Here is a 13,325-nt window from a genome sequence, read left to right on the forward strand (position 1 = left end):
ATTACTGGTTGACGGGTTTGTCAGGCATTGTCGAACATTTTCAGGGGTTGTCGAGCATTTTCAGGGGTTGTCAGGCATTCTAAATTAAGCTACTTTCAGGCATTGTTGGGCATTTCCTAGCATTGTCTAAGATTTCCAGGCATTGTCGATCATTATTGGTTTTTGACACGTTTGTCAGGCATTGTCGAACATTTTCATGCATTTTTATTCCCAGCTTTGCATGCGCAGCAGAATGATCCCTTTCTATTTTGCGTAGGTTGTAAACGTATTTACGGTATACACAAACACAGCAGCGTTTAAATGACCTGGCTATCATAAGTATCGACAATGCCTGACAAACCTGTCAAAACCTGGGAATGATCGACAACCCAAGAAAACGTTCGACAACGCCTAACAAACCTATCAACCACTGAATATGTTCGACAATGCCTGGAAATCCTAGACAATGCCTGAAGATGTCCGACAATCAGTGGCGTAGCTAGGGGGGGGGGGAAGGAGGGGAGGACCGCCCCGGGCGGCACGTCTGGGGGCGGCACGTCTGGGGGCGGCACGTCTGGGGGCGGCACTTTCAGACTACGATTTTTGATTTTGATTATAATCTGATAAAAAACGCATTTCATTTTCACACAGGGCCGGATTTAGCTAATGGGGGGCCCGGGCACTTTTAGATCAGGGGCCCCCGTGCAAAAAAATTCGCCTACGGCGCGAAACACCCCCTCGACGTCTACAGTAGCATCAATCCAGCACTGCACAGCATTTTGCAGAAACCATAAAAGCTAATAGTAAAAAAATCACATTTTTTTCACGTAGGGGGCCCTTTAAAAGTCGGGGGTTCCGGGGTATTTGCACCCTCTGCCCCCCCTAAATCCGGGCCTGTTTTCACATGCTTTTTCTTGAAGGGGCGGCAAAATCTGAATCCACCCCGGCGGCACATTCCCTAGCTACGCCACTGCCGACAATGCCTGCCAGAAAGAATCTAAAGTACTTTATAATGCCTGAGAGCCCCTGACACCTAAAAATATTCGACAATTCTTGAAAATTTCCGACAATGACTGATAATGGTTGACAAGCCTGTCAACCATTGATATTGATCGACAATGCCTGGAAATCCTAGACAATGCCTTGAAATTACCGACAATGCCTGAAAGTAGCTACTCTACAATGCCTGACAACCCCTGAAAATTCTCGACAACCCCTGAAAATGTTTGACAATTATCGCTACCGTATATCTCACCCTAAAATCGTTCCGGCGCCCCTCTATCTCAGGTTTGTAAACTGCCTACAACAAGCTTTAGTGAGTCACTGGAAATAAGCTTAAATGATAGTTCCAACGATCATGAAACAGAAGTTGCATAACCTACGTGAAGAAAGATTATTGTCTTGATTTTTCATAGTAGGCTATTCTGTGAAAACTTGAAATATACGCCATCAAAAATATTCCAAAGGAGCTCAAAAGCCACCACTCACCAAGCCCAAACCGTACAATAATAGCCTACCATAGATACGCTAGCCAAGCTGGCAACCTTGATTGTTGATTGTGTCCATAAAGTCAGTCGAGCGTGACGATAATTCCACGATTGCTGAGTTGCATATCTATATTTAAGATATCTATGGTATAACCTTGGTAGGAAACCGTCAACAACTGGCAAATTGTGAACATGGAAAACCTAAAAGGTTACAATGATATAAGTTGCACTTAGTGATGTCAATATTTAAAGTTTGTGTGTAAAACTTCAAGATTCATTCGTAAATGGAAAGCCTGGCAATTTGAATAAGAGTTACTGATGAAGTCACCTTTTACGGCGGCCAAAGCTCTACAAATACATTTTATTTAGTTGCAAAACCGCACATATAAACGCATGCAATGCTTCAAAAGTTTTATCATGTTTATGAACATAGACTCTGTTATCTATAAATAGAAAGCTGTCGATAATGGCTGCAGCTGCCAACATTTGTCTATTTTTTTTTCCAAAATTTGTAGGCCACTACTCGATGCAATTACTCTCGTATTGACTTCTTGGTAGACCAACAATGATGTCATCTTGGTCCCGTATGGCTTGTCTTCAAAATGTGTAGTTTTTATGTACCACGCACGAATTAACAAAACTATTGTTGTTGTTACAGAAATAAGGGGGTGGCATTAGTGGGGTTACAATGGGGGTGCTGCAATTAAGATGCAAGACAAACACAGGGACCCACAGACTCGGCAGTGGGTTGAGCGGCACTTCAACCGTCCTCGATTTGAAGGAAGCGATTGAGGTGGCGTCTGGGGTGAAAGTTTCTTGCATGAGGATTATGGTGGGCTACCCCCCCAAACCCCTCGATGCCTCGAACTGTTCCGTTACTTTGGATGAACTCAATGTGCGTTCTGGCGACACCTTCACAGTGGTCAACACCGAATCAGTCAAGCGTGACGTGCCGAAGCCACTGGAACCTTCAATGAAGCGGAGGGAAGTTCCAGCGGACAATTCTTGTTTGTTCTATAGCGTGTACTTCGCGCTGAACGGTTTCTTGTCCGACGCTGATTATCCTTCCGCGAAGAGATACCGCGCCGACATCGCCAACGTGGTCACGTCAAACCCCGAGAAGTACACCGATGGCTTTTTAGGGAAATCCCCTACTGAATATGGGGTCTGGATCCAGTGCGACACATCGTGGGGGGGTGGGATCGAACTGTCGATTCTATCCGAAATTTATCAAATAGAAATTGCAGCAATTGACATCCAGACCCTACGCGTGGACAACTATGGTCAAGATGAACGGTACAAGACACGGATCTACCTCCTTTATGACGGGATCCATTATGACCCTATGTTCCTCGACCCAGAGAGCACCCTGTTCCCCATTCAAACCATTTTTCCATCCAACGACGATATGGCTTTAGCGAAAGCTTTGGAATACGCGGAGGCCGCGCACAAAAGCCAACAATACACTGATGTTGCCAACTTTACCCTGCGATGCTTGACCTGCAATACAAGGCTAACAGGACAGAAATCAGCGCAGCAACATGCCAAGGAGACTGGCCATGGGAATTTTGGAGAAATCAGTTAGACAGTGATTTGCAGAAGGAGTCTGTGACGTATCTATGACGCGCCAGGTGGTCACAAACAAAATAGCGTATAGTTTGCACCATCCCGTTTCCACTTGCTTGTGACCCGAAATGTTGTTACGTGCATGTGTGACGCTGTGAAATTTGATTGTTTATGTCGCTTATATTGTGTGATACCGTGTACCGCACTATTTCTCTGAGAACGAATTGTCGCCTGAATGACAATGACCCTTCATTTGTTTTTGCATCGTCTCCACTTGTGATCATTTGAAACAAAATAATTGAGTGGCGGCTTCACTGTTCGATGTGTCTGTGGTACAAATGTGGAGAGCTTAGCAGAACAGTCAAGCCGTGACTACCTTTGCTTAATTGTCGCGTTCAGTGTCAGTACCCATGGTTACTCAAAATCTAGAACTCTTCAACTTTCCTGCACCTTTTATACCTGATGCTGCTATTCCATTCACCCTTGTGCAGTTATGATTTTCACATCAATCGACTTTCACATCGTTTTTGGCATTTGTAAGGCAGTAGCGTTGACAAGGTGGTACTTTTGGACCCGGGCTGAAATGATTTCAGTGGCCCGGAACATTTTCAGAGCTGAGAACTTAAAGTAACCACGACGCAACTGCTTTTGGGGGGACCACTTATTTTCTTGGTGATTTTTCTAGTATTTTTATCATAGGTTTTTCTTTTTTTCTGTAGAAAGGTGCTGCGACCTTGCCAATATTAAAACTGATTATCCTGTTTTAGCCTCAAGCACGTTATAACGTTTACATTTTGTTGCTTCTACTTTATCTGCACGTTTGGCATGTATTGTTTTTGTCAGAAATACAGTAAAATAATTAGCTTGTTAGTTCTTTTAAATGTTTCTTGCTTGGAGAGCCTGGGATCTCATTGGTACTGGACCAAAATTATTCTCAACGATTGGTTCCGATTAATCATTGAGTGATTTCAATTCCATGCATCCAACATTAGTCACGTTGCATGCTTGCAGGCATCCCCATGCACTCTTACACTTTTTTGAGTCGCTGCTGCAGTGCACCCTGTTGAGCGCTGCGCCATTAAGTTCCAGTTATTTGTTCGTTGAAACTTTAGAACCACCACTTTTTCCATTCTGGTTATCAAAATCGCGGTAAAGCGACCTCTTGGTGACTTTGCTGCAACAAATTACCCTATTTTGGTCCTTACCGATTCCCACACTGTCGATCCATCGTCACGGTTGATTGCTGCCCAACATGACGTTTCAAGCAGATTCCATCAGCAACACTGTGCACGACCGCTCTGCTTGACGCATTATAATAGAAATTAACTGTTTATTTTTTCCCGATCTTCAACTGTTGCTTCGATTTATTTGAGATGTCGATCTCAGGTGGCTTAATAAACAATATCACAGAAGTGTGTAATTGCTTCTCGTACTGCAGATAAATGGAGTTTTATCAATGCATGAGATTTCTTGTGGAGAAAAACTAAATACAAAGCTTGAAACTTGGTCAATGCTTTCCAATGAAAACTAGCCAAAAATTTCTGCAAAAATCTATCCAAGCCGAAAGTATCACGGCAGTTGAAAAGTTCAGCACAGTGTGTCTGGAACTGGCTGCGTGCAGAGGAATTAAAAAATATGTATAGTTTAAAATTATTAAAAGTGGTTTACCAGTCCAGTTTGTTGTTATTTCTGATCATCACAACGAAAAACAATGTAAATGCCAAACAGAGCGGAGGTCTAGAGAAAGGTGAAAGCGGCAAGCCGCTACATTTTTTTAATATGTAGGCTAGGCTGTCCAAAAATGTTCATTATCGTAATGAGGTTATTTTTGCAAACATTTCCAAATGCAACAAGCTGTACAACAAGACAGTTTAGAGTTAGACACTTTTTCAATTTTTTTACTTCTCGTCCTCTATTTCATCAAAGGCTTCCGCATTTCCTATTGGATTCTGTCGCCGTCGGCATGCACAATTGCACATAGCCTGCTCAGGCACGTTTCAAACGATTTTTAAGGTTGTGGCATGTTGGTATGCTATATCGCTCATTGTAGCTAGGCTACTATCTTTTTCATCCCCGACACGTCAATACAGTATCCAAAAATTGTTTGTTTGTTTATTTATCTTTATCCTGCATTGCGGGAAAGCGGACTTGAGCGCTATGCATCGGTGTACGCCTTCCGAGTTCCGACGTACACCTGACCCACGCCGCAGCCGACGGCAATGTCTGTTTCCGGTTGTCTACTCTATTTATGACTTAAATTTGGTAGCCTACTACCCATTACTCGAAATCGATCACTGGGTAGAGGCAATTATCGTAAAGTTTCTTGCCCAGAGAAACAACAGCAAGTGCGGGTGGCTGGAGTCGAACATGCAGGCTCTCGACTGCGAGCCCAACGCGCTAACCACTCGGCCATTGCTGCCGAATGGGTACAATTGGTAAAAAATAAAATGATTGGTACGATTCCGAACAATGATAACGATTTTTTTACGTTTTGAAATATAATGCGATTTCTAAGGTTTTGCAAATGGTCTAATAAAACTTTTCTGTTTCGGTTAACCAACCCAACAAACTGTCCATTTGCAGCAGTTGGTTGTTTCGTATAGCATTCGTAGAAGCCTTGTTACTCACACAACAAACACTTCACCAGCCACCATAGGTGGGCAAAGTTACTTTCAAAAGTAACTGAGTTACAGTTACAGTTACTTGGCCAAAATAGTAACTGAGTTACCGTTACAGTTACCGATTTTAAAAAGTAACTAGTTACCGTTACTAGTTACAGTTACTAGTTACTTTCAGTTGCTCACAAATCTAAACATAAAATTCTGCACCTGGCCAGCTCTGCATGCAAGTCCAGTTTAACCGCAATGTTTGATATATAGTGTTAGAGCCATCCATGCTAACATAACAGCACAAGTACAAAACCAACAAGGTTTTATTTAAAAAAAATACTCAGTGGCTTATGTGTTTATTTCCTTTGAGAAATACGAGCATTTCAAAGTGCTCGTCACTCAGGCCTGCCCTTTTGGGTTTTAAAATGTCCTTGCCCAATCGTCGTCGTCGTGTGAGCCTCTGGGGCCGAGAGTCTATTTTTTTACGCCCCAGATTCACGATGTTCCCGGACTATACACTGGAAGGCTACTAGAGAGCAGCCAGTCTTTGGTTTCATCATTCATGACACGCAAACCTTCCACTCCGTTAGGTGGCTTGAAGATGTTACAGTCATTGATGATGTCCGCCCCGATGGTTCAATTGGTTAGCGCTTCACTTCTGGAACGAAGAAGCTTCAAGATCAAGCGGCACTGGTTCGACTCTCAGGGCATGCGCTTGAGCTACGCACGTTAAGGACTGCTCTCCATTTAGCGGCATCTAATAGATGGAACAATTTCCCGGCAACGAGACTTCAACAATCGGAAACTTTACTCTGTCAATCTCGGTGAGCGGGCCTGCGTCAGTGATTTAAAGTCTTTAGTCTACAAGTATGCGAAACTGCCAGGATTAAGTTCTGCAAGAAGCTTTCCCAGTCCGAGGATAAAGATTTAATCAATCAATCAAACAATGATGTGGTCTGCGTCTGTTCCTCGGCACCACATTTACAGGAGGAGGAAGAGGCCATTTCCCATTGGTACATGGTTGAGCGGAAAAGCCCGACGCCCGCACGGAGACGGTTGAGGCGCACCCATGCCTGTCTTGGTAGTGTCAGGTCGATTGAGCATGTGTCGGCGTCGGGGATGAACGAATAAAGTCTGGTGATGAACAAGTGCTGCAATGAAAACAATATTTCTACTGCAGCACTTGACGGAATAGGAGTGTTATGTTTTTAAAACAGTTTTTTTATCGGTCCAATTGTGAATCTGGATCCGCTTAACTTGTCCTCAGCAGGGTCCGCTTCCAAATACTCTTGTAACAGATTCAACGCGCATTGCTTTCTTTTCTTGGTTTTTGCGTAAAGTGATGCAAAAAGTCCTCCGTGGCTCTACCTACCACCATCCACTTCAGTGTCGCTGCTACTCCCCTCTTCAGCAGAGCAGTTTGCTTCTTCAATTGCTTGAAGCATGTTCTGTTTTATTTTGGTCTTCAATTCAGCAGTGTCGCTTAATGATCAGGCATTAAACACAGATAAGTCTAAATTGTGGGTGGAATGCAGTCGCAAGCTGAAAGTCGCTGTCCTCGAACCAATGACCAAATCTGGTTTGTCTTGCTTCCACAAGAACGTCCACCAACGGCAAGCAAACAGCAATGCTGTTGCTGGTTTTAACGTCAGAAAGTCTTTTTAGAGGCATTGCAAGCGTTACACTAAATGCAATAAATTTCAACTTCTTGAAGGTAACTAACTAACTGACTACTGTATAAGCATCAACAAATTGCTTTTAATCGCTGCGTGTTTCTTGATGCTTATAGTCAGTTAGTTAGTTACCTTCAAGAAGTTGAAATTTACTGCATTTTTATAAATATTTTCAGGTTCCTGATGAGGGCTTAAGTTAAACCGAAAACGTTTGACTGTTAAACTCATTTGTAAATATGTAAAATATATTATTATAATGCTCAACCCTGTTGTATTGTTGTGTCTTGCCCGTCTTTGGTACATATCGATTAATCGCCAAAAACAATTAATTTAGCCAAATCAGTTATCAAAAATCGCCAAAAAAGAGCCAAATCATAAATATGAAGCTAAACGTCTTAAAAAATCGCCAGATTTCTGGACTTTGACGATAAATTCGCCAATATGGCCACCCTTTTCCACCATACCACAAAACAAAAGTAGAACTGCGCATGCGCAGTGCTGCGCCGATACAGCTGCGAGAAAAATGCATTATTGCGCAAAACGCAGCAAACACGCACTAAGCAAGACACAAACACGTGCAGAGAAATAAACGGCAATTAAAAACTGAAATTTCAATACAAAAGTAACTTGTAACTGTAACTGTTGAAAAAGTGCTAAAATAGGAACTAGTTACCGCGTTTCGTTACTTTTGAAAAATTGTAACGAAGTTACCGTTACAGTTACTCAAAAAGTAACTAGTTACAGTAACTAGCTACTTTTGTAACTAGTTACTGCCCACCTCTGCCAGCCACGTATTTAATGATTAGAAATCGGTTTCGCCATCGTCAGTCTGATGCAAGCTTGGACAACAGGATAGTCTTATTAGTAGGCCTGCAGTGCTAGAAGCACAGTGTTTTACGCGTCAATGAAATAAATTGACGGCGTCAGCGCGAATTGCCTAAAACTTTACGCGCAAAGTAGCCTATACTGCGTCAGCTCTTAAAGGGCGGGGAAACCCAAGTTAACTTTGCGAGTTTTTTGTTTCAGCGTGATGTCATTGTGTACAACATGCGTTTTAACAAAAAAAGTCCAAATTTTGTTGCCCTCGTCTCGCTAAGGCCGCTTTTGTTTGATACCCGTTTGCGAGGTCTCGTTGCGCATCAAGCTGTGATGCTGTTTGCTGTGACGTCACAAGGTACATATAGTTGTAGCCTAAAGTTTAAGACCAGATTGGATTTATTACGATTTTTGCATTACTTCAAAATACTGCATCAGATATAAGATGATGCAACTGAAACAATATCTGACGCATTATTTTAAACTAATGCAAAAATGGTCATAAATCAAATCTGGTCTTAAAATTTTGGCCACAACTATATGTACCTTGTGACTTCACAGCGAACAGCATCACAGGTTGATGCGCAACGAGAGTATTACGAGACCTCGCAAACGGGTATCAAACAAAAGCGGCCTTAGCGAGACGATTGACATTTTATTTGCTGCGAGTATAAACACACATATTCAACAAAATCCGATGAAACAAACGATAACGTAAAATGTATTATGTGTGGATAATGCAACGGGTGGCTGCGAAGTGACCTGGAAGGTCTTCTAGTCGAGCAGCCACCCTCAACAAAAGAAAAAGTAACAAATTAAACATCAATAAAGCGAGGCAAAAGAATCTAAAACATAAATTTACGGTATAATTGCTTGAATGAACACAAAATACATCACCTAATAAAAGTTCTAGCCTACATAGTCCTGAAGACATCATCATTGGTAAAATGATAGTAGTAAATTTTTATAAAATTTTTTAAATGAATTAGGTGATTTTTTTCTTATTTCCAATGGGATTGAATTCCAAATTTCCACTCCTGTATACTTGAAACTACGTTGAAGTTTTGAAGATGAACATTGAGGAACATAAAAATTATCCTTGTCAATTGCATTTCTGGTATTGCGAGAATGAACATTTTTTGCTTTTTTAAAATAATTAGAAAAAGTAGCCTACATGGTAGTGAATTGTTTTCATATTTGTGCATTAATTTTGAAGTGTCGAGTTTGAACAAATCTTTTATTTTAAGGACATTTAGTTGTTTAAAATATGGAGTCACGTGATCCGACCATCGACTTCCCGCGACTATTTTTATTGCTTTGTTTTGGAATGTTTGGAGTTTGTCGACATGTGTCTTAAAAGTGGAACCCCATATTGCTATTGCATATTGTATATGAGGATGCACAAGCGAGTGATATAATTGAAGTCTTGTTTTCGGAGGAATGAAAGATTTCAATTTATACAAGATGCCGACGGACCGAGCAAGTTTCAAGTTTATATCATCGATGTGGGCTTTAAACGAAAGTTGTTTGTCAATAGTTATTCCAAGATATTTAGCGTGGTCAACTATTTCTACTTTATCACCGTTGTAAAGAACATTGATTTTATCAAGATTACTGTAGTTTTTTTTTGGCGGAATTACTAATAAATTTGATTTGGAAGCATTGATAGTTAACTTGTTGGCATTTCTCCAGCTACTGATTTCGACTAGATCCGAGTTGACTAGATCCGAGTCGACTAGATCCGAGACGAGGGCATGTATGCATGTAGCCTAGGTCTCTTGGAGTCGCAGATTTCTAAGTCGAGCAGGAGTCCAAAAACGTGTAGTGTAGAGAGGGTCCAGCGGATAAGGCGTTAGCTTTCCAATTATGCAAACCTCGTTTGACTCCGGCTAAGCTGTTTGTTGAAAACACCACTCCCCTCTACCTAGTGTGTATTAAATTGGGTCAGCATAATTGCTAAACGAAAGGCGGCCGAGAGTAAGGAACTAACCAACCTACTCTTCTTATTGCAGATGGTTTAGTACAACGAGAACCTTACCTTCTCATACCCGACACTTAAATCAAGTATGGGACCACCTTTACCTTTTTACATTGTGACTGTTGACAAAAAGACGGGTGTCATGTGTATACGCAAAACTTTCAGCTGTTCTTTATTTTGATATTGGCAACACTATTATGTTGTGGTCAAGAGGTTGTGGCTTGCGGGAAAATCATTAAGAAACAAAATTTCACTTTCAGTAATAATAAACATTTTCTCTGAAATTAATTATAAATAGACGCCGTCCTGGTTGAGACAAAAGTGGCAGTAACGCGCGCTAAATCTGGTCCGAGTAACGGTAGTGTGCTCTTTTTATTTAGTATCTGAATATAGCAAGTTTTGTGATACTAAGAAATCCAATTGTTTTATTTATTTATTTGTTATGCTCTTAGTTACTAGAAATCTTGTTGAAAAACATGTATTTCTCTTCAGTGCATTACAATAAGCACCTTGACCGCCCCGTTAGCTCAGTGGTTACGTGCACAGCTCAAGATCACGTGGCACAAGTTTGACTCTCGGGGTGTGCACTTGAGTAACGCACTTTCAGAACTGCTCTCCATTCAGCGGCAACTAGTGAATGGAATAATTCTCCGGCAACAACACTTCAACAATCGGAAAACTTCACTCTGCCAATCTTGGTAACCGGCCCTGCGTCACGAGCTTTTACAAGTATGCGAAACTACCAGGAATACTCAATCAAGGCTTTGTCAGTCCGAGGATAAAGATTCAGAACCAACCACCTAATTCTAGCAAGCCATGCGGTCTCGATTTTTATGAATTGAGTTTATTCTTTCTGTATGTGACATCATAGTAGGCCTTATTAAAGATATGCAGCTAATTACTTTGAAGTTTTGAAATTATTTTTTTCTTTTTTAGACAAAGTACAACGGTAACATTTTTTTAAAGTATTATCCCGGCACTTTTTTAATCTTTTCAGTAATTTTTCAAAGTGAAATGAGTGGACGTAGACAAAGTAGTGGATCGGGTTGGCCAAAATATCAACAACAAAGATACAATTCAACTGATACAATAGATACCGGTACCAACCAAAATAATAACAAAAATATCAACCCATTTATTAACCGACCTATAAGTCTCTATCCCTTGACGAATTATACTTTTGGAACAAAAGAGCCAATATTAGAGCGTGATGCGACTGTGCAGGCTCGATTCCAAAGGATGAGAGAAGAATTTGATAATACTGGCCAGCGTCGTTCAGTGGAGGGAGTCCTCATTGTCCATGAGCATGGTTTGCCTCATGTACTGCTCTTGCAACTAGGAGCAACATTTTTCAAACTGCCTGGAGGAGAACTTCAAACTGGAGAAGGAGAAGTTGAAGGACTGAAAAGGTTAATGGCAGAAACGTTGGGAAGGCAAGATGGCATTGCTCAGGACTGGGTGATTGAAGATTGTATCGGAAATTGGTGGCGACCTAACTTTGAACCATCTCTGTATCCATACATTCCAGCACACATCACCAAACCGAAAGAACATAAAAAACTATTTCTTGTACAACTTGGAGAAAGAGCTTTGTTCGCTGTGCCACGAAATTATAAGCTTGTGGCAGCACCATTGTTTGAACTGTATGATAATTCAACTGGTTATGGTCCAGTGATTTCAAGTTTGCCACAATTGTTAAGTCGTTTCAATTTTCATTACAATTGATTTTTGTGCAAGTGTTTCATTTGCAACTTTTTGAAAAGCAATATTCTTGCTTCTAAATCTAAACTATCAAAGTCAATCATTATGCTGATAGGCAGGTACTTTGACATGGCCCTGAGTTTGAGGTATTGATGCATTTTTTTAATGTGAAACAAAAATCTTTTCTCCCTTTTCCATCTAGTGGTTGCTGAAAGAAGATTGATGTCTGGAGAAAAAATAAATGAAAAAAAGCTTTTTCGTTTTATTTGATTATTGCCTATGATGTGATCGACAGTGATGCTTTTTTTCTTATACATGAAACTTACATGCTGCGGTACATGTGTAATAAATTAATTCTGGAGAGCGTGCAATATTGTATGACAACATAGAGGAAAACAGTGATATCTAATGTAGTGCCTGTGAAAGAACCTGTAAGACTGGCACTGCTGGCAATGGGGATGCAACCTAATTCGTACCATGAACAATTGGTACCATCAGTTCGTACCATAAAAAGATCAAGATAAATTTTTTTAAAAAATTGAAGTTGCTGATTGCAGTTTCCGCAAACATTTTAAAATTTTCCGCAAACAAACAAAAACTCTTGGGATCATTACCAGAAATTTTAAAATATTTGCAGAAACTTCGATCAACCCTAACCCTAACCTTTTTGAAATGTTTGCAGAAACTGCCATCAGCGACTTCGGCAAACTCTTAGGATCATTACCGGAAATTTTAAAATGTTTGCGGAAAAACGGAAACTGCGATCAGTGATGCTCTATTCTTTTCTCTCGTTTTTTCAGTTTGTCTGTTTGCGGATACCGATAGTCCGATACCCAACCGATACTTCGATACCCTAACCCTTTTAAAATGTTTGCGGAAACTGCGATCAGCGACTTCGGCTTTTTTTATTTTTTGTCTCGATCTTTTCAAGGTATATACAAACTGACGGTACGAATTAGGTTGCACCCTGGCAACGGTGGACACTGGTTAGATGCAGAAATAAAAATCTTTCTTTATTGCATCACTTTTAAATACTGTACTGTACTGCTGGTTTATTCATTAATCCTTGACTATAAATGCATTGCAAGACCTCATGGATGTTGCATACTTTTGTTAATTGCTCTGAAACTGCCAGTTCATTGAAATTACTAATACTGAGTAGCATATAATACTAAGTGCCTTTCAAATTTTTGCAGGTTTTGAGGACCAGTGAATGTATTGATTTCAGATAAACTGTAAAAATAAACCACATTCATTAATTTTACACTGGGCTACACTTGATAAACCTTTAAATGGGTTCCAAGCCTTCATGACCACGGTAGGTTGAGAAGCACTGATTTACAACTACAACATGTTAATCCATGATATGGTTGTAGTAGCAGATGGATGTCTCTTGATCATTTCAGAAAATGGGTCGATATTGATAAGAAGTTAAATGTTTTGTACATCAATTTTTTAAGTGTGGGTACTGTGTCATCTTGTTTGTTTTTTTAGGTTGTTAAAAATGGTAATTGTT

The 13,325-nt window shown here is 40.6% G+C and overlaps 1 protein-coding gene and 1 pseudogene across 1 annotated transcript; both read left to right on the forward strand.

Moving 5' to 3' along the window:
- The first annotated feature begins 642 nt into the window (after positions 1-642).
- Positions 643-4,452, forward strand: LOC145767244 (ubiquitin thioesterase OTU1-like). Its single transcript, XM_082579033.1, has one exon. It carries the CDS (start codon positions 2,155-2,157, stop codon positions 3,049-3,051), a length of 897 nt encoding a protein of 298 aa, XP_082435159.1. The 5' UTR covers positions 643-2,154; the 3' UTR covers positions 3,052-4,452.
- Positions 4,453-11,051: 6,599 nt separating this feature from the next.
- On the forward strand, positions 11,052-13,303 carry LOC145765924 (cleavage and polyadenylation specificity factor subunit 5 pseudogene; annotated as a pseudogene).
- The last annotated feature ends 22 nt before the right edge of the window (positions 13,304-13,325 follow it).

Source organism: Aplidium turbinatum, chromosome 3 (assembly GCF_918807975.1).
Source record: "Aplidium turbinatum chromosome 3, kaAplTurb1.1, whole genome shotgun sequence".
NCBI lineage: Eukaryota > Metazoa > Chordata > Ascidiacea > Aplousobranchia > Polyclinidae > Aplidium > Aplidium turbinatum.

Coding starts and splice junctions, on each gene's coding strand:
- LOC145767244 (XM_082579033.1), top strand. CDS start 2,155: ATGGGGGTGCTGCAATTAAGATGCAAGACAAACACAGGGACCCACAGA.